Raw genomic sequence first — 25,418 nt, forward strand, 5'->3', positions numbered from 1 at the left:
TCAGGGGTGGAATGATATAGTTTGGATATGTGTCCGCATCCAAATCCCATGTTGAATTGTAATCTCCAGTGTTGGAGGTGGGACATGGTGGAAGGTGACTGGGTCAAGGGGGCAGATTTCTCATGAATGGTTTAACACCATCCCCTTGGTGCTGTTGTCATGATAGTGAGATCTGGTCAATTAAAAGTGTCTGACACCTCCCCCTCCACTCTCTGTCACTTCCTTATGTTTTTGCCATATGAAGTGCCTGCTCCCACTTCACTTTCTGCCATGATTGTAAGCTTCTTGAGGCCTCTCCAGAAGCTGATGCCAGAGCTATGCTTCCTGTACAGCCTGCAGAACAATCAGCCAATTAAACCTCTTTTCTTTATGTGTTAAAAAATAAGTAATTTAACATAATCATATTACTGAAAACATACACTGAGACATACCAGAATTATAGGAATCTTACACAATTTTGGAACATGTGTTAATAACATATTTACATGAATATAACACAAAGAAAAGTCAAACACCATTTACATTTGACAACTTTTCCTGTATGGTTTTAATACACCAAATAAGACAAATATGTCTCTTTTGGACTATAAGGTACCTAATATCTAAAAGAGTTAACCAGATTTTTTAAAAGACTTAATTAAGATGCTTGTCAAATATCAGAGTTTTAAACATTTAATATTATAAAATAGAATCCCAGGTCCACTGTAAGTCATTTATTTAGCCAAAATGATAATTCGAAAAATTTTTAAAGGCAAAAATCTTTACTTGTTGATAAAGGAGAGATTCAGCCTTCTAAACAAGACCCAATAAAGACAGCATGAGACCAACTGAATCTCTTTTCTTTCCCCTGTCACTTATTTAAAAAGCAAAGAAAAATCTTTCATTATCTTTCAATATTACACAGAAATCTTGTTGAAAAAAGAAAGCAAAATTTCACCTTTGCAGTAGTGTCCTACTAATGTTAAACCCAATTATCGATAAAACCTCATAAATAAATCTATCCAATCTTACTTAATTTGACCATAAGGTAAAATTTCCATAAATGTTTTATAACCCTTTTGCAATTTTTTGTTAAAGAACAGATCAATGCTCTAAGAAAACCTGTTATCCAGACAGATGGGCCAAGATTCTGGCACTGCATCATTGTGCTTTTATTTTAATGTTTAATTTACAGAAAAACTAAATAATCTCCTTCAAATTTTAGCCAACTGGCTCATACTCACAGAACTTCTTTTACAAGATCAATCTTTCACAAATATTTTTAAACTTGTTTAAACCTTCAGTTTTGTCCTATTACTCTTCTAGGTTAAGACAATCCTTAAAAACTTCTGAACTAAACAAAATTACATTCCCTTTAATGAAAACCATACTTCCATGCCTTCTTATAACATTTTATCAAAAACACATTCGACTTTCCTTATACACCTTGCAGGTAAAACTGTCTCACCAGTAGCCTCAGTTACACGTTACAATGTCAACTCTTAGCAACTTTTATTTTTGGTGAAAAACCTGGTAAGTAAGCAAATTTAACCATTCATCAGATTGTAGAGTCCAGGACAAGGACAGAGCTGCAGGCAGTGTGTGACTCTTCCCAGACTAGGCTGAGGGGCTAACTCTATATGACCCTAGGCTTTATTTAGAATCTCTTGGCCATAAAAGAGACAAGTCAAATAATTAAGTCATGTAAGCAATTTATGACCCTAAAGCATCTAGCAAACAGTATCTGACCTGCCTAATTTAGACCAAATGTCTAAATTTTGAAGACTTTTTTACTTTATTGATAATCTTTAAACTGTATTTACCAAAGATTAAAGTCACATGAGCATTAAAGTTGCTATTTTTCTGACAACATATTTGAGTTAAGCACTTATTATTTGTAAGCCCATTAATTAAAACAGAATGGGAGAAAATTTTTGCGATCTACTCATCTGACAAAGGGCTAATATCCAGAATCTACAAAGAACTCAAACAAATTTACAAGAAAAAAACAACCCCATCAAAAAGTGGGTGAAGGATATAAACAGACAGTTCTCAAAAGAAGACATTTATGCAGCCAACAGACACATGAAAAAATGCTCATCGTCACTGGCCATCAGAGAAATGCAAATCAAAACCACAATGAGGTATCATCTCACACCAGTTAGAATGGCGATCATTAAAAAGTCAGGAAACAACAGGTGCTGGAGAAGATGTGGAGAAATAGGAACACTTTTACACTGCTGGTGGGACTGTAAACTAGTTCAACCATTGTGGAAGACAGTGTGGCAATTCCTCAAGGATCTAGAACTAGAAATACCATTTGACCCAGCCATCCCATTACTGGGTATATACCTAAAGGATTATAAATCATGCTGCTATAAAGACACATGCACACGTATGTTCACTGCGGCACTATTCACAATAGCAAAGACTTGGAACCAACATAAATGTCCATCAATGATAGACTGGATTAAGAAAATGTGGCATATATACACCATGGAATACTACGCAGCCATGAAAAAGGATGAGTTCATGTCCTTTGTAGGGACATGGATGAAGCTGGAAACCATCATTCTCAGCAAACTATCACAAGGACAAAAAACCAAACGCAGCATGTTCTCACTCATAGATGGGAATTGAATAATGAGAACACTTGGTCACAGGAAGGGGAACATCACACACTGGGGCCAGTCATGGGGGAGGGACAGCATTAGGAGATATACCTAATGTAAATGACAAGTTAATGGGTGCAGCACACCAACATGGCACATGTATATATATGTAACAAACCTGCACGTTATGCACATGTACCCTAAAACTTAAAGTATAAAAAAAAAACAAAACTCTTTCATAAGTTTTGGTAGTGAAACATTGCACATGACACATAATGAATAGACACACATAGACATACAGAAGCAGATCTGGTAGGGTGATAAAAGGTTAGATACAAGAGGAAGGAGGACCAGACAAGAGTAAATAAAGAATCAGACACAATTCTGTTGACTAAGAAGTTTTTAGAGGGAAAGCAGGGGCCTTAAGACATTAACGGTACACATAAAACACAAACACCAGTCTAAATTAAGTTGATTTCCAACTACGGAACTCTCAAAAGAAAAATATTTTAAAAACCTCGGCAGGGTGTGTTGGCTCATGCCTGTAATCCCAACACTTTGAGAGGCTGAGGTGGGCGGATCACTTGAGGTCAGGAGTTTGAGACCAGCCTGGTCAACATGGCAAATCTCCGTCTCTACAAAAAATACAAAAATTAGCCAGGCATGGTGGTGGACATCTGTAGTCCCAGCCACTCAGGAGGCTGAGGTGGGAGGATCATGTGAGCCCAGGAGGTTGAGGCTGTGGTATGCCATGATTATGCCACTGCTCTCCAGCCTGGGTGACAGAGTGAGACCCTGTCTCAAACAAAAAAAAAAGAAAAGAAAAAGAAAAAGAAATCTATTATTACCAGATTTTAGCCAGGACAAACAGCTGATATTTCTGGCTTTTGAAAATATATGTACTTGCCTTTTTTTTAACTAAAGGTAACCTCCTATGTGAAATCAATAAGCCTTGAGGGTATGACAACCACAGGTGCACAAGCTATTTTCAAAGGGATGGCAAATGGTTTTTACCTGGAACTGCCCCGAAATATAGCTCAAAGAAAGGAAAATTTTAAGACAGGAAATCAGAAGCTGTCCATGGAGAGAAAAAGTATTAATAAATGGCAAACGGTCATAGAAATAACAAAGCAGAAAGGACTCATTCCCTAAGCCAGAAGTTGAACCCAAGCCTCCACTGTAAAAAAGCAAAGCCTTGGCTGGGCGCAGTGGCTCACGCCTGTAATACCAGCACTTTCGGAGGCCAAGGCAGGTGGATCACAAGGTCAGGAGATCGAGACCATCCTGGCTAGAAGGGTGAAACCCCGTCTCTACTAAAAATACAAAAATTAGCCAGGCGTGGTGGCAGGCGCCTGTATTCCCAGCTACTTGAGAGGCTGAGGCAGGAGAATGGCGTGAACCCAGGAGGCTGACCTTGCAATGAGCTGAGATCGCGCCACTGCACTCCAGCCTGGGTGACAGAGTAAGACTGTCTCGAAAAAAAAAAAAGGCAAAGCCTCAGCTACTGAGCTACAGCATGGGACAGGTGCCACTGCTCTTCCCATAAGGTCCTAGAGCAGTCATTGTTGAAGTTACAAAGAATTTTAACTGCTCACAAGAATTAAGGCTAGACACAGGATTATCATGTGATCTTTTTAGACCCAAGAGTCAAAGCTGTGTAATTTTTTTTTTTTTTTTTTTTTGAGATGGAGTCTCACTCTGTCGCCTAGGCTGGAATGCAATGGCACCATCTTGGCTCACTGTAACCTCCACCTCCCATGTTCATGCAATCCTCTCGCCTCAGCCTCCCAAGTTGCTGGGATTACAAGAGTGTGCCACCAAGCCCGGCTAATTTTTGTATTTTTAGTAGAGACAGGGTTTCACCAGGCTGGTCTCGAACTCCTGACCTCAGGTGATCTGCCTACCTTGGCCTTCCAAAGTGCTGGGATTACAGGTGTGAGCCACCGCACCTGGCCCAAAGCCGTGTAACTTAGCAGCACAAGGACTTTAAAAGCAATATAGAAAGTTATGTGGATGCAATAGCCTTTTCAAGTCCATAATTTGAATTAACTTCTAGATAACTTTAGAATTAGACAAAATTATTCTTTTTCTCAATAAGAACATCTTCTTTGGCACATTTTATATAAACCTAGGAAGCAAGAAATTCTGAACTGCCTATCAGATATTAGCATTTTATATATGAAAACCATTCTACAATTTCTGGGACGTTTCCCATGTAATAACTCTTTCTCTTCATGAAAATGACCCACACATCAAATAAGAACCAAAATGATTTTAAGATTTTAAATTACACAAAGTTTACTTACAAGCATTTATCTCATTTATATGTACCCAATTTTCCCATTTTTAGCAGTTTATTTAGATTATTTCTGAAAATGGAGATATTACAGAACTTTATTTCCCTACTAACCATTATTAAAGCCTGTGCTTACTAAGTGTTTAAGAACACATATGGGCATTTTGTTGATAGCTCAGAAGATTTAGCTGTTTTCATTGAACTAATAAGTCTCATTCATATATATATATATATATATATATATATATATATATATATATATATATATATATACTCACCACTTTATGAAAGATGGCTGGATCCACACTATTCTTTGGTGAAATTGGAACCTGTTTACATGGCTAAACTTTCTTAGCTCCAATATATAATCCAACAAAAGCTATGAATTAAAATTTGGGTAAAGCAGTCTCTACGGTGGTATGGTTTTTGTTTTTTAAATCACAGAATGGATTTTAAAAAAAAAACTCTTCTACTCTTTATTTCTTCAGTTTCAAATGAGTTTCCAACGTCTACATTCTAGTTAGACCACAAATAAGGAATCCTATCTTAGCATCAGCAACTTAGTAACAGCAGATGTAAAGCAGGCAGAAAAGAAGAGAAAGGAAGACGTAGCCTGGTAGGCCTCTGCCTAGGAGCCAGGTTTTACAAGTAGGGTGTGAGAAAGAAAGAAGGAGAACAAAAAAAAGGTAAAGCGGGAGCCTTCCAGCCACTACACATGGTACAGTCGCCACCTCCATCACTCTAGTTTATCTTCCCTCAGGGAGAGCCTCAGTAGCCCAGGTGGGCAGCCCACATGGTCCACCAAAATTGGAACCGAAATGCAGGTTCAGTCACTTGCTGTTAAGAAAGTGACTTTTTATTCCAAAGTTAGCTTAGGGAAAAAAATATAGGCTTCCTCCCTTAAGGGTACCACTTCACTTTTGAAGTAGAAAGCAGGCACTTTTGAAAGGGAGCTTGGCATGAATGGCACGCAGGGAAGTGGGCAGTTCGGGGGTCACATAACTTGCTTTGGTACCTTATCTACTAGGTGGTCAAGCTGGCGACCACTGGTGACTTCATGGGAAGAACTAGGATGTAAAAGTGGCCGAAACTCTCCATATGGGACACAGTTTCATAGAAATTTAGTCTAAAATTAGCCTAAATTTCTTTCAGAATCAGGAAAAAAAAAAAAAAAAAAAGGCAGTAAGTCTTCCCTGTTTGCTTTTTCAGACATAAGGAAAAGATTTAGTCTGGGCACAGTATTTTAGCCTATACCTTTGTGGCTCTAGTTTGCTGCAGAGGATAAGGAAGCTCCAACTGAGCCATGTCCATTTTCTGGGCATGCAGCAGGTAAAACGCAAAAGCACCCTAATAGCCTATGTGTGTTACTTACTCTACAGACATGAGTTTTTATAGCCAATGGATTTTTGAAAGAAAAAAAGTCAACACTTATATGTCAGAAAATCAGAAATAATGTTCCACTCCTTTAATTCAGGAACACCTAATTCAACAATTTTCAATGACAGTCAACACTAAGGTCGTTCTACTAAGGTAGTTCTAGGACTGAAGTTATACATGCACCTGACCTGAACAAAGTGGCTATGAATTCTAGCAACTTCAAGTGAATTTTCTGCCAAAAATTCTTGCTAAAGTAGTATCTGAACACCTTTCAAAGTGAAATGCTTGCTTTTTGGCAATATATTTACTGCATCAATCTTTTTGTGTGCTGCACTCATGAGGTCTTGGAGAGAGCCTTAGTTTCTGAACCTCGGTGTCTGGATTTACGTGCTCACTGGAACAAGTAACATTGAAACAATGTCACCATTATTCTCAATCAAGGTGAAGTGAGCTTACTGCACCCCTTTCTGAAACAAGGGCTGCATAGCTGTACTAAAGAAAAACGAACAACTCCTGTATATTAAATGATTGCCACCCCTGCCCTCCTAAATAAATATTTAAAATCCAGCTTGTTTGCTTTCTAAGGGGTTGGCAAACTACAGCCTGCAAGCCAAATCCAGCCTGAGATTTGCTTTTATAAAGTTTTGTTGGAATAAAGCTATGCTTTCATGCATTATCTATGGCTGCTTTTGCACTATGAGAGCTGAGTTGAAAGGTTGCAACAGAAACTATATAGCCTATAATATGTACTTTCTGGCCTTTATAGAAAAAGTTTGCTGCTCTGTTTGATCCTTCCTCTTTTAGACATGTGTGTCTCTATAAAAGGGTTAAAGAGAGAAAGTTGCATATGCATTTCACTGAGAGTCCACCATTTCTACCCTAGAAAAAGATACGGATAAGAAGTCATATCTGTTGTCAGAAACCCTTCGGTGGGACAAAATTTTGCCAATTTAAGTAAATCATGATTTTAAAAACGAGGCTGGGGGAGTGGGGTGGGGTGTGTGCTAAGAAGACCCTCTTCTCTTACTGGAATAGTAAAAGAGTCAGCTGTGGGTTATGGGCAGACCCCTTGTTTATCTATCCCCCAGAGCTCCCCACTCTATCACAATGTAAGATACATCAGGAGAGCTAAGGTCCAGACTGGCTGGAAAACTGAGATTCTACCTTGAGGTAGAGACTAGATAATACCTAGATTGAGTATTGTATTTCCTAGAATATGAAGGGTGTGTGAAGCCCTCTGAACAGTACCCATCTCTCAGTGTGCAGAAATTTCTCTTTCACCAAGTTAAAAACTAATTCAAGTATGGTCTATTCCAGAGAGAGGAGGCATTCCCAAGTTGTCAGAATCCTAAAGCAGACATCATGGGGTATTTCTTATTTCCATGCTCCTTCTAACTTGGTCATACCAAATTTGAACGTGAAAATTCTTTTCAAATGCTCAGCATTTAGTTATATTGACAAATAATTCCTCACTAAATTCATCCAAATAGAATACGCATTCTTAACCATTTTAAAATAGATTTCAACTGAGGAAGAAGTACAATAAACAAATGTTATATAGTAAATAAACTTTATTTATCTGTTTCTCAGAGATGACACTGCCAACAATCACAGATTTGCATACAATACAGTTATGTATTGGCTATTCACAATTTACAGTAGTGTTTTTTCCTCTGAAAAATATAAGTACAAAAGCTAAGTAAACAATGAGGTACTGCCATTTGGGATTTATTACATGTCTTAGCTTAAAGAACTGGTCTTCAGCAAATATTCAACAGATCAACCTGAATAAAATAGTCAATTAAATGCTCTAATTTATCAGAAAAAATCCAAGTTTCACCTCAAAATGTATTGCACAAGTCTTTTTAAAAAATCACCCTAAAAATAAATAGGAAAGGTAAGCCATTCTTTAAAAAGAATGGATGAAAGGAATATTATGTAAGCCCATAAAGCAGGTTAAGTTATCAAAATATCTTTTAAACAACATAAAACTCTTCCCAAGAGAAAACTGAAGAAAAAACGATCACCATTTCTCCACTGATAAAATCTATTTTAAAGGCAGTCTGCAACTTATCTGTGGGCCAGATTTTTCTTGGTCTTTTGGCTACATGAGGGGCCCTGAATGACAACTTCATTCTCAAAGGGTAGCAAGTGTGGACAGTTTTCCAAGCAGCAGTCGCCCAATGTCACTCTTCTTCAAGTTGAAGATCGGAGCCATGACTGAAAAAGAAAAAGGAAAAGAGAATAAAGAAAGGGGGCAAAAAAACCCAAAACATTTAGGTTGACATTTTGGGATATTTGCTTTTTCAAGTTTGAAATAAAATTCTATTCCATGGTCTAGAGACTGCAGTAAAGAGGCAGAAATAAGGCTGGGTATGGTATCTTATGACTGTAATCCCAGCACTTTGAGAGGCCGAAATGGGAGAATCACTTAAGGCCAGGAGTTCGAGACCAGCCTGGTCAACACAGCAAGACTCCATTCTAAAAAAAAAAAAAAAAAAAAAGTAGAAATTGTCTAAACACTAAATCTTAAAGGTATCTTCTAAAAATTAACGTTCTTGCAATGATGCAAACCAACCTATAGTCAGCAATCCTGGAAAATGGCATTTCTAAGTGAAATTTGGAACTGCAACCGTTTACCATATATTGAATGCTATCAGTTTATACAGTAACCCAGGAGTAAATACGCTGACTTGGCTGAATCTCACAAATATTGGATTGGAATTAAAGATGACAGGCTGGACACAGTGGCTCATGCCTATAATCCTAGCACTTTGGAAGGCCAAGGTGGGCAGATCACTTGAGGCCAGGAATTTGAGACCAGCCTGGCCAACATGGCAAAACCCTGTCTCTACTAAAAATACAAAAAAAATTAGCCAGCTGTGGTGGCACTTGTAATCTCAGCTACTCGGGAGGCTGAGGCAGGAGAAATCACTTGAATCCAGGAGGCAGAGGTTGCAGTAAACCGAGACCACGCCATCGCTCTCCAGCCTGGGCAACAGAGTGAGAGACTGCCTCAAAAAAACAATAAAAAATAAAGATAAGAAAGAGCTCTTTCCTCTTACCCAGTGTGCTGATTATTCTACATATTGCAATTCTCCCAGCATGACATAATAGCAAAAGACAAACAGCATTTTGGTGTGGAAAATTTATGTCTCATCTGGAATTAAGAAATTTAATTTAAAAATTAAAAATAGCCTGGGCAACATAGTGAGATCCCATTGCTACAAAAAATAGAAAAAATTAGGCAGGCATGATGGTGTGTGCCTGTAGTCCCAGCTACTCAGGAGGCTGAGGCAGGAGGATCACTTGAGCCTGGGAAGTCAAGGCTGCATGCAGTGAGCTGACTGTACCACTGCACTCCAGGCTGGGCAACACAGTGACACCTTGTCTCAAAAAATAAATTAATTAGAAATGCTGGCTGGGCATGGTGGCTTACGCCTATAATCCCAGCACTTTTGGGAGATCAAGGTCAGAGGACTGCTTGAGCCCAGGAGTTCAAGACCAGCCTGGGCAACATGGCAAGACCCTGTATCTACAAATTTTTTTTTTTAAATAGCTAGGTGTGGTGGCATGTGCCTGTGGTCCCAGCTACTCAGAAGGCCGAGGCGGGAGGATTCCTTGAGCCCAGGAGGTCAAGGCTGCAGTGAACTGTGTTCACGCCACTGCACTCTAGCCTGGTATGACCATGCTGGGGGGCAAAAAAAAAAAAAAAAGCTATGACAAAGCCAAAGTCTTCCTCATAACGTTTCTCAAATGAAAATGCTGGCCAGGAGCAGTGGCTCACGCCTGTAATCTCAGCACTATGGGAGGCCGAGGCAGGTGGACTACCTGAGGTCAGGAGTTTGAGACCAGCCTGGCCAACATGGTGAAACCCAGTCTCTACTAAAAATACAAAAAATAAGCTGGGTGTGGTGGCGGGCACCTGTAACCCCAGCTACTCAGGAGGCTGAGGCAGGAGAATCACTTGAACCTAGGAGGTGGAGGCTGCAGTGAGCCGAGATTGTGCCACTGCACTCTAGCCTGGGCAACAAGAGTAAAACTCCATCTCAAATATAAAAAAAAAGAAAAGAAAAAGAAAATGCTAAAACCAGTAGTCACATCAAGGTATGAGTTTAAAATCCCATAAAAATAAATTACCAAGTAAGATTAATAGAGGCAAACTTTCCATATATATTAACTGGATAGGGGGAGTTTTAGTCTTCCGAATTTGTAAATGAACAAATGATTCACTACTCATAATGTACTACTAATAGTATATTATTTATAAAACTAGTTCAACAATCTTATTGGTCCTAGGAACCTAAAGAAGACATCAACAAGATCTTCTGTTATACGTAAATTCCTTTGTCAGTTTTTATTTTGAAACCATAGCTTGATCTGTTGTGGGAAACAAAATTCAAGATCAGTTCAACAATACTGCATCATGAAAGACAAAAAAGCCAGGAGAAGTTTTCTAGTTTAAAAAAGACTAGGAAAATATGACCACTAAATGCAATGTGAAATCTCTTGAGTGGATCCTGGATTCTAAAAAATTATGGGAGACATTATTTGGAAAACTGTAAAAAACTGAGTATTATGTACTATATATTAGTATTAGCTAATAATAAACTTCCTGAGTGTAATAACTGTACTGTATGTAGAAAAATGTCCTTGTTCTTAAAGATACATGCTAAAGTACTTAGTTTACGTTTACAATTGTCAAATGTTTGCAAGCATGTTGGCAAGTAATTGCCAAATGTTACAAATGGGGAATAATATAAATGGAGAGAGAACAAGAGTGACAGCAAGTGAGAAAATCTGGCCAAACATTACTAGGTGAAGGGTATATGGGTGTTCATTGCACTATTTTTGCAAATCTTATGTCTGAAACGTTTCAAACTAAAAGTTGAGGAGACAATCAATTAATCAATTAACAGAAATGCTGCACAATATACATTTCCAGTGATAATTGATATTTAGCTGCAATAATATAACAAGTGCAATTCAGTATTTATAATATTATTTTAAAAGGAAAACATTAAGACTTAATGGGTTAGCTATAGAATTTACAGTTTTTCAGTGTTCACATTTATTATCAAAGTAACCTAATAAAACCAGGCATTGTACTGCCAGCCATTGTAATGTGGATGACAAAAATAAGATAGTTCTGGATAATTGCTAAGGCAAATCAAATAATATATATTAAAATCAAAAGGAGGCTCAAATGAAGGCACAGAAGATGTTTAAAGATAAAAGCTTAGAGGGCCAGGCACAGTGGCTCACGCCTGTAATCCCACACTTTGGGAGGTCAAGGTGGGCAGATCATGAGGTCAGGAGATCGAGACTATCCTGAATAACATGGTAAAACCCTGTCTCTACTAAAAATACAAAAAATTAGCTGGGCGTGGTGGCGGGTACCTGTAGTCCCAGCTACTCAGGAGGCTGAGGGAGGAGAATGGCGTGAACCCAGGAGGTGGAGCTCGCAGTGAGCCAAGATCGCGCCACTGCACTCTAGCCTGGGTGACAGAGCGAGACTCTGTCTCAAAAAAAAAAAAAAAAAAAAAAAGCTTAGCGGCTGAGGTAGGAAGATCGCTTGAGCCCAGGAGTTCGAGACCAGCCTACGCAAGACCATCACTACAAAAAAAAAAAAATAAATAAAAAATAAGTGCCTTATAGTCCCAGTTACTTGGGAGGCTGAGGTGGGAGGATCCCTTGAGCCCAGGAGCTGAGGCAGCAATGAACTATGATCACACTACTGCACTCCAGCCAGGGTGATAAAGGCTCTACTTATTTATTTATTTTTTTTTAAAGTAAAAGCTTAAAAGAACAGAGAAATGTTGTATCTTGCCATTTTAAAACTTGATACTATTATTAGCTAGATATTAACAATCACTGAGAGTATTTATTTTAATTATAGTGAAGCCCTATTAATTGTGATCTGTTTTTGATTTTGTGAAAATTCTAGCAAAGGCTGAGGTAAAGATGTATGCTACATTTTCAGGGGGTGCTAAATCAACCTAATAGCATGAAAAATATGTAGAGATGAGGGGAGAGGGTTTAAATGATGAAGACAGTCAACCGCGTTGAAACATTTCATATGCCTGCATTTCACTGTAATACGTTAATCAGAAAGAATCACATTCAATGATAGTAGGCTGCCTAACGGTCTCCTCAGGACAAATGTGTTGTCTTGTGTTAAACTGTCTGATTCCAGGAAGTAATAAAGCTATATTTTAAAATTGATCTTACTAGTTTTCATTATTTCTGACTGGCCTTGACTCTACTTAGGGTTTACAGGATTTTGAATTCTCACGGAGTATACCACTTCACTTTTATCTAGAAAATGATTTTTCATTTCTCTCTCACAATCATAATTTCGAAGATCATTCTTGGAAAATTAAAAACAAAAGGGAAAATAAGTTACATAAATACTTTTTTGGATTCTTTAACAAAATTTCAAAGAGCAATTTTCAAACTTTTAATTACTCTTTAAAGAAATGAAATTTCCTAAAATTATATAACTCTTATTGTTAGTAGTAATTTTTAACTATTATTGATCCATATAACAGAATGAACAGAAAATACTTATATTAACCCATAGCATAATCATATATTCATTAAACAAGGGCAAAAGAATTCCAGCAAAATGGTTAGTATCATGCAACACATTTGATTTTTGCACAAAAGACACAAGACATTGTTCTTCACTCACCACATGCTAACTAAGCACAGACTGATGGTTTACTCAGAAGATACCACTGCGAGGTGAAGTAAACTACAAAGCCAGGAAGAAAAAAAGCTTATTGGGTTAGTTTTAAGACTTAATATAACACACAGATTGTATGTGTATATGAAGTTCATAGGATTACAGACTGTACTTAAATTTTTCTCAAATCTCCCCAAATCGAGGGTGTACAGGCAAGGAATAAGGAATCTGTAATACCTCCCCCCATATCCTAGGTAAATATAATATTATGTAGCTGAGATTTTACTTGCAACTTTCATTTAAAGACTTAAACAACATAATGAAAGGTGTACTGCATATTTTAAGTACATATTTACCAGCTAAATTATGGGGCGATTATTTGCTTTACAAAAGGATCCCTTTCATAATTCCATGAAAGTACACATTAAAATTTGATTTACATAATCTCAATTTACCCTAAAAACTTTTCGGGAAAATGATGATGAATTTGAAGAGCCATGTGTCCATATGTTGAATTCTCATTCCTAACGTGTCAATTTGATCACCGAATAACTCTCTTGTAATTCAACAATGTATCAGAAATGGTTTCAGGAATGGTGACCCAAACTGAAATTTCAATTTAAGGAAACTCAATCTCAAATATAGTTTTTACTGTGACAAACCTTAAACAAATTCTATGCCCCATTTTAAGATGGTCATTGTCCAAAATCATTAATTACCTTCACGGTGATTTAAAATGGCAGCATTAAAAACAAAGATTCCTTATAAAATCTGAGTCTATTCTTGGATAGTGTGGCCAACCTCAGAAACATCATTTTATTTATCTTTCATATTTAATGTAAAGTTAGTAAAAAGCAGCAAAACCAAAAGACAAGCTAGAAAATAATATGTGCAACACACACAACACAATGAGGTTAATATCCTCTCTGGCAGAAGTATACAAAATCCATGTATATGGATGTTCCCTATGTCTATGCTTGTTAAGTACTGAAAATCTTGAAAACAACATAAGTAAATGGAATGAGGAGGAAACTGGTGAACTAAACTGTAGGACATCCATATAATCATACAATAAGCCACTGAAAAGAATGAGACCAATTTGTAATAAGGTAGAATAATATAAAAATTTATTAAGTGAAAAAAGCAAGCCATTGCATACTCTTTTTATAAAATAAAATGAATGATAAAGGAGTCACTATAAATATGTAATTATATGGCTTAGAAAACATGGAGATATTCCCCAAACTGTTCACAGAGATGATACTGGCATAGCAGAAGTAGTCTGGAGGCTGAAGATCATGAGGGACTCCCTTTCTATGTTTCTGGCTTATAATATTTTTTCCAGTGATCACGTATTATCTTATTCTACCAATACCAGAATCAAAACCAATCTCAAGAAAACAAATATGTATTTGACATGTGCAATATTTTCTACAATGTGTCAGTTTTATTTGTATGTGTTTCCTGAACCCACCTTGCATGCATCTTCTGAGCCCATGCAGAGGGAAAGGGTAAACCTCGTGTGGGAATGGAAAACTTTTGTACCTAGCAATGCTGAAAAGTTCTGATTTTATTAATTCGGAGGAAATTTTGAAAATTCCAACAGGGGAAGAAAATGAGATGTTAAGAGAATACAAGACTGGTCCAGGGCAGGGACTGATGAAGAACTATATACACCACCAAGGATCAGTGTGAAAGCAAAGTTGAAGGAGAGCCAACAGAAGAGCAATTGAAAAAGATGACTAGAATGGACAGAGAACACAAACAAGCCAACCTTCTTCATCAAAGAGAAATTTTCTTTAATGGAGTCATCAAGAAAACAGTGATGTCCATTTATGTCATTACATTTTGCTAGCACTCTAAAGAGAAAAATGTCTAAGAAAACTTTTAAAGAGGGGTTTCCATATAACAAAGGAATCTCTCAATTCTGAGATGACTTGTTACTCAATTACAATAAACTTTCCTAATGAAATTATCTTAAATAATGTAATAATACTCTCCTTTTAAAAAAAACAAGGTGTACTTCTAGGGCAGTTTTATTCAATAAAAACACAAACAATTAGATGAGCCAAGAACTTATGTATTCACTCTTGCCCATACTGTGCTACTCGAATATCCAGTCTACTCTGGCCATCTAAGCTACCTAAACCATCATAAAATGAAATAGCAAGGTATAGTAAACTAAAAATTGAGAGGAGGGAAAAAAAGCTGTTCTAGGAAAAACAGAGATATGTGCACTTGGTATGTGCATTTTGTTTTAACTTCTGCCTGCTGTTTAGAAGGCAATTCTTTTTCCTACTTGAAACAAATCTAAAACAAGATTTTATACTTTGTGAGGAAAGAAACCTTAGAGATAGTATAATCCAACAACCTCATTTTACCAATGAGGGTCAAAAATATGAAAACGGTTTGCTCTAAGTTATACAGCAGTCAAACTGTTGAGATCTAGGCTCTCATCCCAGCAACATGGCATGTGGCTGGCACTCTAAGGTACCGAAGCTGGAGATGGGGCCATTTTGTGGGCTGGTGTCATCGTGTGACTTGACCCTCCTACTGAGGTCTTTAATGGTTTTTCTTATACACATCAATGATTACCTTTCCAGTCTCTTTTTCCAGAAAAGACTAGTTCTACACATTGCTAAAAGGAGGCTAAATAATTATCACCACCATCCCTACATTATCAACTCAGCGCAGGCAACTGTACTCTGGTTCCCCGACCATCCTAACAAGATTATGTTAGTCTTGTGAAGAAAAGAGGCTCTGAGAATTGCCTGAGTTTCCATAGCAAGTCAAAAAAGGACTAAGATTCCTTCCCTATACACCAAGACCCTCAAATAAACCAGACTGTAATTATGCTCTATAATTTAACCTTACTTAACAGATAGTGATTTCTAATCTATAAAATCTACTCTTGAGACTAGGTTAAACTCTGAAAACAGTAATAACTTGTATCCTGTAATGAGGTTTTTTAAATAGAGTATAAAACTCACCGAAGAGAGGGAAGTATAGCAAAGATAAGATATATTGAAAAGTACCTCACCAGCAGTCATAGAATGCTTTAGATTAGTGCTACAAAGTAAACGTATAATCATCATGGTCAAAAAGCAAAAGTTTTAGAATGTATTCCTCTGATAATACCTGATAAATAATGTAAAAACTAACATGGGCTGCACACTGTCAACACAAAGTACAATCCACACTCTTGCAAGCATCCCAAATATTAATTTGACAGAGGGGGCAGCTCAGCAAAATGTTTCAGGTTTGTTTTGGTTTTCTTATACCAGCTTTTCAGCCCTTAGGCAAAAATAACAAAACACTTAGGGTTGCTGATTTTAATAGAAGTGAAACCACAGCTGCACAGTTACAAAAACTTACAGAAAAGATCCATTTGAAGCATACATTTAAAATTAATGTGATTAAATCATTTAAAAATAATTATTTAATAAACTCCTAAAGTTTTGTTTTCTACACATTTCATCATGTGTACTTTCTACTGGAAAAAGAAAAGTCATTTTCATACCTGTGTTTTGTTCTAGCGAGCTACAGCTCAATGGACTGGGATATGAAATTAGCTGAAATTTCTTCAAGAGACTTGTTCAAAGACAGTGATTCTTATTGCTCATTTTATGAATGATGGCAATCTCTGACAAAGGTTAACTCTTGCTTCAACTTTCTCATACTCATGAAACAATCATGAGTCACATCAAGTATCAAGAATCTCCTTAAATTGACAAAAGTTGACTCAAATTGATTAATTCATGTCATCTCATCTCATATTTTGGGGCCTTCCTCATTTCATGTTCATCATAAAATTTCATATTTCCTAAGCATCTTTTTTTATTATTTGAATAATATTACTTAAGCATATCTTTTTATTCATGTATGAATGGATATTACCCCTTCCCCCTAAAATTAAAAGTTCCACAAGGTCAACAACCAATGTCTTCCGTATCTTCTATTTTCCTATATTTCCCGTAACAACTAGAAGAGTAGATGACTGTTGACTGAACTTATTCATTAAGCAAGAGATAATGATGGATGAGACTTTGCTTAAAGGAGTAGTAGAAAAGTAGAACATTGTTTCTGGGCAGGTCAACCTCTGGGATAAAGGAAGATTCTTTCAGGAAGGATAAATGAGCTACCATTTCATCCCTACCTAGAATGAATACCACTGTATTCAGGAAGAAAACAGTCTGTTTTTCAAAGACTCTTTTTTTTTTTTTTTTTAAGTTAAACTTAACAAAAAGAAACCTTTTTTGTCTGCTTTAAGAGTTTTATCGATTCACTACCTACACTTACCAATTCGATTTGTTTTTCATCAAGGCAAATCAACCAAAGACTACATGTGTATATGGAATGAAGGGGAATGTTTCCTACCACATTTGCTAGAGCAGCGACTTAGGATGAGTCTACACTATATAGCAAATCCTGAGAAAATGCAGTAAAAGTAAAGTTTGCCATATTCCAACATCAAGATGATAAAGCAGCTATGGGAGAATGAATAAAGATAACTAAATAAAACCCCTTTTATATCATTTAAAATTATTTTCTTAAACTGGACCACAATGACAAAATTATGTCAACAGGCTCAAACTGCATTAGAAATTTTTATCTTCACAAAGATATTTTACTCAGTAAAGGAAAAATTTCTACCATGAATACAAAATTTCATGCTTGTAGAATTAGATGTTCATTATAATTTAAACCAACATTCTCTCTGTTGATGAATGGTATACATTATAGTGACATATTTCTTTATCAAAAATATTTATAAGCAGAAATAACTAGAGCAATGCTTTTCAGGCTACTAAATGCCAGGGAGTGGCGGAAGAGGGACTTTTACAAAAAACAATTAAATGCTAACCAAAATAACAGCAAATGCCTCAGAAAACAGGCAATAAGTATATAATACAATACACAATGAAGCATTAGGACAAAGGTCAGGGAATGCTAGGATGAGCTTAGAGGAGACCAGGAAGAAGTGGTCAGAATGTGCCTGAGACATTGGGGTCCCTTCAGGGCTAACCTTGTGCAGAGAGTCAGAGGAACTTCATAAAAGGCTGTAAGTGCAAGAGGTATTATTTAGCTGGGAGGAGGAAAACCCCTCCATCTAGGCCATCCCCAGATTTTTGGTTGAGTTCTATGAGTTAGAACCAGAACAAACCAGAACAACTAGGTGATCATGTAGAGAAGGAGATGTGGGCTCAAGAGAATCAAGAACTTTTGTAAGAAAACAATCTGTTGGGATACGATGAGATACTTTGGGACTTACTGACTGATGCTCTTTATTGGAGATGCTCAGACACACGCTAACCCACCATTAAGGAAAAGATGTTGGCTTGCTTTAGTGAGGAGAGAGAATAAAACCAGTGCTGGTATGATGAAACAGGTAAAGAGACTGGGAGGAGAAGGGTATTCACGTAGGGCTCTGCAGGCTACTATCAAGACAAGGAAAGGAAGGAGAAAGAGCTGAAGGCAGGACTCAAATTTTTCAAGTTTCATACTCTGCCTAGAATGGATCTTATTAAATTACTGGCCCATGGCAAAAATAACTTGGGCATGGAGAATTTTTTATAATTTACAAAGTTTGTGTTTCTTTCATTTTTCAATTACAGCTGACTTCACACTATGTTTTTAAAAATAATTCAGTTGTTTGTCTGATTCCCCCATAAGGTATCGAAAGCTCAAGAATGCTTAAATTCTTTCACCCAGAATTAATGTATTTGGAAATCAACTGGAATGCAATAAAGAACTAATATATAAATCATCTAACATGATGATATAATTTGGTTTAAAAAATTATTACTGGATATACCAGAACAAATGTCTTTTCCATCCTTTCCATAAACAGCCCAAGTTCTGGAAATCCCATATAGCATACACATGGGTGTCGACCTCTTATATGGTATTAAATTAGACTCTTCCTTCCCTTGAGGGCATCCATTCACATTCACCCTTGGTTAAATTTCTTAGTGTAAATTCACTCTCATTTTTCAGGCTGTGATATAATAAAGATTTGAAATCTTAAAATTTATTTTACCAACTCAAAAGTCCTTATAAATGAGACAGAATATAAACAGATGGGAAATCATCTTCTATCTAGAGCCCACTTCTAGAACTTACCATCAGCCGAGCATCTTCTCTTTCCAAAATTTTCTGAGTCTGATCATCAGGGAACTTCAGTACGGTGGTTATAACTTTTGCCATGGTCTACAAGAAAAACAAGAGATGATCACTAACAGACAGTGAAGCACATAAAGTCTCAACCCATTCTGACATGTTCTGCTGGTGGGATTCTTTAGTGCTCTCAATGAAAGCCACGAACAAAGAAGTATGATGTGAAGGTATTAGTCAAGGAAATAACAACACTAGAATTTCAATTTAAAAGGACTCCTTACAATGTCTAGATTTATATTATTTTAACAAGATGCATTTACAATAGCATGAAGCTATATAAAATTCTAATGCTCTTGGCCCCTTTATTAAAATAAAACTTCATTACATATTCATTTTAAAAGGCTTATTTGCAGAAATCTATCTAGTAAGTGACGTATTGCCAAAACATATGTTCTAAATAATCAGATTTTTAAAACCCCCCATGTTCAGCTTTAACTAAATCACATCATATATCTCATAAACACGGCTACTGCATGAACATGAACATGCTCAGTAGGTATTTTTCAAGACATGCAGCACATCAACCTAATAGAAATACAAATTACATTTTAAATAAACACAAGATGTTTTATTTGGTAGAAAACATGATGAATCAAAACATTACACATGGCTTGCAAAACAAGATCATAAATTGTGCAGATCTAAATAAATATACCGTAAGTCAGACTGTCACCCATAAGCTCCTGGAAAATTCTCCTCAAAGGTTGAAACTCCCTATTTTGTATCAAGATGTGATGTTTTGAGGGAGACAGAGAGGAAAGAAGATACCACTTATGAAATAAGTAGGATAACAACTTCAGTGCTTACATACAAAATCAGGTGGTAGTATTCTCCTAAAGATTCCTACAGTGGATGGGAGGGTAGCCCAGAAAACTGACTCTAACATTCCTTGATCATAGTTACATAGACTTTGCGTATGGGGGAAGGGAGAAGGGTGGAAGTGATATGGGGAAGATCATTAAGGAAAAGATAATATAGTTAACCAAAAATTTTGGAGACTCACGTCATTAGGAAAAAAAGTATCATAATTATTTCCAGGAAGGAAACAAACTAACTTTTTTAAAGCTCCTATTATATACTAAGTCTAGGCAAGACACTTCATATATTTCCAATACTTATTTCTACTAACAGATAAACTAATACTGTTCCCCACTCACAAATCCCACACATGGCAAGACTTTAGTTTCAGACCTCTTCTTCCTTTTATCTTTCATCTTCTGCCATTTTGGTAATAAAAAAAGTTCAGTCAGGCATGGTGGCTAACAACTGTAATCCCAACACTTTGGGAGACTGAGGTGGGAGGATTGCTTGAGTCCTAAAGTTTGAGACTAGCCTGGGCAACATAGTGAGACCCCCATCTCTACAAAAAATTTTAAAAATTAGCCAGGATTATGGCTATTTTATTTATGGCTATCTCTACAAAAAATTTTAAAAATTAGTCAGGTGTTATGGCTCGTCTGTATTACAAGCTACTTGGGAGAGGTGGGAGAATTGCTTGAATCCAGGAATTTGAGGTTGCAGTGAACTATGATCGCACTGCTGTCACTCAGGTGACAGACTAAGACCCTGTCGTTAAAAATACAACAACAATAACAAATATATATATATTTTTATTTTTACACACACACACACACATATTTAAGACAACTCAGCTCTTGGAAAATTCCAAAGGCATTTTACAAAAACCCTCATCATTTAAATTGTACTGCCTAGACAGAACAGAATCTGTGTGTTAAACTGAAGTCTAGAAACCAAGTACAGGCATACCTCATTCTATTGCGCTTCACTTTACTGAGCTTCACAGAAACTGTTTTTTGGTTTTTGGTTTTGTTTTTATTTTACAGATTGAAGGTGTGTGGGAATCCTTTGTCAAGCAAGTCTATTGGTGCCATTTTTCTAGCATGTGATCACTTTATATCTCTGTGTCACATTTTGATAATACTTGGAGTATTTCAAACCTTTTCATTATTATAATATCTGTTACTGTGCTCTGTGACCTTTGATGTTATAAAGGTCACTGTATTGGGGCAACACAAACCATGCCCATATAAGATAGTGGACTTAATCCAAAAACGTTGTTTGTGTTCTGCTGAGCCCCCATCTCTTTCCCTTTCCTTGGGATTCTCTATTCCCTGAGTCACAATAATATTGAAATTAAGCCAATTAATAACCCTACAATGGTCTGTAAGTATGCAAGTAAAAGGAAGACTCACATGCCTCTCACTCTGAATCAAAAGATAGAAACGATTAAGTTTAGTGAGAAAGGCATTTTGACAGCCAAGAGAGACTGAAAGCTAGGCCTTGTATGCCAGTTAGCCAAGATGTAAACGTAAAACAAGTTCTTGAAAGGAAATTAAAAGTGCTACTTCAGTGAACACACGAATCAGAATGAAATAGCCTTATTTCATTTAGTGGTCTAGATAGAAGTTTGGAGAAAGTTTTAGTGGTCTGAAGAACAAACCAGTAACAACATTCCCTTAGCCAAACCCTAATCCAGAGCAAGGCCCTAACTCCCTTCAATCCTATGAAGGCTGAGGGAAGTGATAAAGCCGTAGAAGAAAAGTTTAAAGCTAAAAGACCGGTTCATGAGATTTAAGGAGAGAAGACATCTCCATATCACAAAATTGCAAGGTAAAGCAGTGACATGATTTGGCTCTGTCCCCACCTCAAATCTCATCTTGAATTGTAGTTCCCACAATCCCCACGTGTTGTGGGAAGGACCCAGTGGGAGGTAATTGAATCATGGGCACAGTTACCCTCATGCTGCTGTTCTTGTGATAGTGAGTGAATTCTCATGAGATCTGATGGTTTTATAAGGGGTTTTTCTCCCTTTTGCTGGGCACTTCTTTCTGCCATCATGTGAAGAAGGATGTGTTTACATCCCCTTCCACCATAATTGTAAGTTTCCTGAGGCCTTCCTCATGTCATTAGTTCAGCCCTGCAGAACTGTGAGTCAATTAAACCTCTTGCCTTTGTAAATTACCCATTCTCAGGTATGTCTTTATTAGCAGCCGTGAGAAGGGACTAATACAAGCAGTAAGTACTGATGGAGAAGGTACAGCAAATTACCCAGAAGATCTAGCTAAGATAACTCATGAAGATGGTTACACTAAACAATAGATTTTCAGTGTAGATGAAACAGCCTTCTATTTGAAGAAAATGCCATCTAAGACTTACATAGCTAGAGAGGAGAAGTTCAAAAGCTTCAAAGCTTTAATACATAGGCTGGCTCTCTTGTTAGAGGCTAGTGCAGCCTGTGACTCTCAGTTGAAGGCAATGCTCATTTACCATTCCAAAGATCCTGGGGCCCTTCAGAGTTATGCTAACTCTACTCTGCCTGTGCTCTAGAAATGAAACAAGGCCTGGATGACAGCACACCTGTTAACAGCATGGTTTTCTTAATATCTGAAGCCCACTGTTGAGACCTACTGCTCAGAAAAAAAGATTCCCTTCAAATATTACTGCTCATTGATAATGCACCTGGTCACCTAGGAGCTCTGATGGAGATATGCAAGATTAAATTGTTTTATGCCTAACACAACATCCATTTTGCAGTCCATGGATCAAGAAGTAATTCCAACTTTCAAGTTTTCTTATTTAAGGAATATATTTTGTAAGGCTATAGTGGCCATAGGTAATGATTCCTCTCATGACAGTGGGCAAAGAGAAGAACTTCTGAAAAGGATTCACTGTTCTAGATGCCACTAAGAACATTGGTGATTCATGGGAAGAGATCAAAATGTCAACATTAACAGGGGTTTGGAAGTAGATTCCAACTTTCATGGATGATTTGGAGGGATTCAAGACTTCAGTGGAGGAAGTAGCTGTAGATACAGTGCAGCTATCAAGAGAACTAGAATTAGAAGCAGAGCCTGAAGACATGACTGGATTGCTGCAATCTCATGATAAAACTTTAATGGATGAGGAGTTGCTTCTTAAGGATGAACAAAGAAGTGGTTTCTTGAGATGGAATCTACTCCTGGTGAAGATGCTGTGAACATTGTTGAAATGACATCAAAGGATTTAGAATATTAAATAAACTTAGTTGATAAAGCCACAGCAGAGTTTGAGAGAACTGACTGCAATTTTGAAAGAAGTTCTATGGTGGGTAAAATGCTATTAAACATGCTCACGAAAGGAAGTGTCAGCTGATGTGGCAAATGTCACTGCTGTCTTAGGAAAATGCCACAGACACCCCAACCTTCAGCAACCACCACTCTGATTAGTCAAGAGCCATCAACATCGAGGTAATATCCTCCACTAGCAAAAATATTATGACTTGCTGAAGGCTCAGATGAATGTCAGCATTTTTTTTAGCAATAAAGTATTTTTAAATTAACGTATATACTTTTTTGAGACAAAATGCCTATTGAACACACTTAATAGGCTACAGTATAGTATAAATGCAACTTTATATGCACTGGGAAACCAAAATAATTTATGTGATTTGCTTTATTGTGATATTCATTTATTGCAGTGGTCTAGAACTGAACCCGCAATACCTCCGAGGTATGCCTGTAAATATGTGGCATGAAATGGCAAGAGAAATATGAAGTAGTAACCATTTCAGTTTTTTCTTTTTAATAACAACTTGAAGCAGTTTCTGGTATACTATCCATAAAGGTTTTTTTATAAGTACCAAAAAATCTAAAATTCAGGGATTCACAATTATAGGAAGCATTTCTCTAATATCAACACCACGTAAAGCTCCAAGTACCAAAAAGTCCATTTATATTTACTAAGAAACAATATACACATGCATGCACAAGCATGTTTGGGGAAAAAAAATAGCTGTGGCTAGTTGTCTCTTCGTGTTTCTAGACAACATTAAATGGTAAACCCACCTCTAAATTCATCAGTGAATCTGCAGCTCATTACCCAGTAAAGAGTTAAAGCTCATCCCTGGCTTGCCAGAAAACACTTTAATGGAGAAGCCCAGGCTCTTTGCCACACCTTGGAAAAGATATCAGACTGTCTACTCTACATACAACATCCTCAGGCCCTGGGAAGTAAGGAAAAGTTCAAATGAGCCACCTGATTTAGAAGTGACCTCTCCTGCCGGGTATTCCTTAGGGAGAGGCATCTTCAATAAAGCTTAGGATGAGAAACACTTTATGTTGAAAAGGAGAACAGGCTGAATTTCAGGTTCAGTATTAGCATGGAGGATCAAAACCCAAGAAAAAGAAAGTATATGGACAGAAGGAAGGAAGAGAACTTACTTAACTCCATACTACAAGAACGTATGTACTATATATAGTCTTCTTTTAAAAAGTCATCTGCCTCATAAAATAAAGAACACTGTGTACAAAAGCAGATGAAGAAACACAGGTGAGAAGACATATGAATCCCGCTAGACAAGAAACAACTGCAGATGGTAATCAAATCACAAAGGGCACAACATACTCCGACTTATTCTAAAACCGCAACCTGGTCTCCATTTCAAATTATTTGTTAATGTATAGAAATTGGGCAAACCCACAAAAGATGTGTCTAAAAACAGCTCTGATCTTGTCAATCCCTACTTGAAAATTTTCACGGCTACCCCCTCCCAATACCTACAGGTAAAACTCTGAAAACATTCAAGGCCCTGCACTCTCTGTGCAGCCTTAAGTTAAATTACTTCCCCTTCATAAATCCAGTGTTTTAGTTGGACCAGGCTACTTGTGATTTCAAAAACCCGCATTCTGTTTCCTGCCTGAAACCTTCTGTCTGGGCTACCCCTCCACCATCTGGGCTTATCTATCAAAATCTAACATCTCCCCTTAAATCCCAGTATACACACCACCTCCTCCAGGATGTTCTCCTTGATCTTCTCACAGGTAAACATGAGGACTCTGTTTCTGTCTTACAGCACTTATTACATTCATCATCACATTATGGTTAAATGAGAACAGTTCCCTTCCCTACTGCACAGTGAACACCTTAAAGTTAGGGATGGTATCAAATGTCATCTTGCTATCTACCATGGTGATAAATGGCCATGCTCAACAAATGTGCAGCAACTTAAAAGTAAATACCTAGTACCAATTTTCTATTTGCCTATAAAATGTGATGGCAGAATGATAGACTACTCTTCATTTTTAGAGCCAGAAAAGGAGAATCGATGCTGAAGATAAAGAGGACAGAGAGACTACTCCTCAACACAAATTCCCAGCCAGCTTATTAGATGGGGCTGCTTGTGCCATGGGACATCCCTTTCAGCTACTTCCCAAGTCACACTCTAAGATTAATTGCAGAGCCCTGAAGCACAAGCTTAGACTTGGCTGAAATGGTACTGCCCCATAAGCCT

The 25,418-nt window shown here is 37.2% G+C and overlaps 1 protein-coding gene across 20 annotated transcripts in view; it reads right to left on the reverse strand.

Moving 5' to 3' along the window:
• Positions 1–7,817: 7,817 nt before the first annotated feature.
• GOLGA4 (golgin A4) overlaps positions 7,818–25,418 on the reverse strand; it is a 123,134-nt gene continuing 105,533 nt past the window's right edge. For 15 of the 20 annotated variants that reach the window (XM_024244603.3, XM_024244600.3, XM_054552345.2 and 12 more), the window contains 3 exons: positions 19,076–19,162; positions 12,959–13,021; positions 8,250–8,484 (listed from right to left, as the gene is read on the reverse strand). In XM_024244603.3, the coding sequence (XP_024100371.3) occupies positions 12,992–13,021; positions 19,076–19,162 (117 nt within the window). In that variant the 3' untranslated portion in view covers positions 8,250–8,484; positions 12,959–12,991. Of the gene's footprint in view, positions 8,485–12,958; positions 13,022–19,075; positions 19,163–25,418 lie in introns of all 20 variants that reach the window. The other 5 variants (XM_024244604.3, XM_024244601.3, XM_063722142.1 and 2 more) reach the window with 1 other exon arrangement.

This window comes from Pongo abelii, chromosome 2 (assembly GCF_028885655.2).
Source record: "Pongo abelii isolate AG06213 chromosome 2, NHGRI_mPonAbe1-v2.0_pri, whole genome shotgun sequence".
NCBI lineage: Eukaryota > Metazoa > Chordata > Mammalia > Primates > Hominidae > Pongo > Pongo abelii.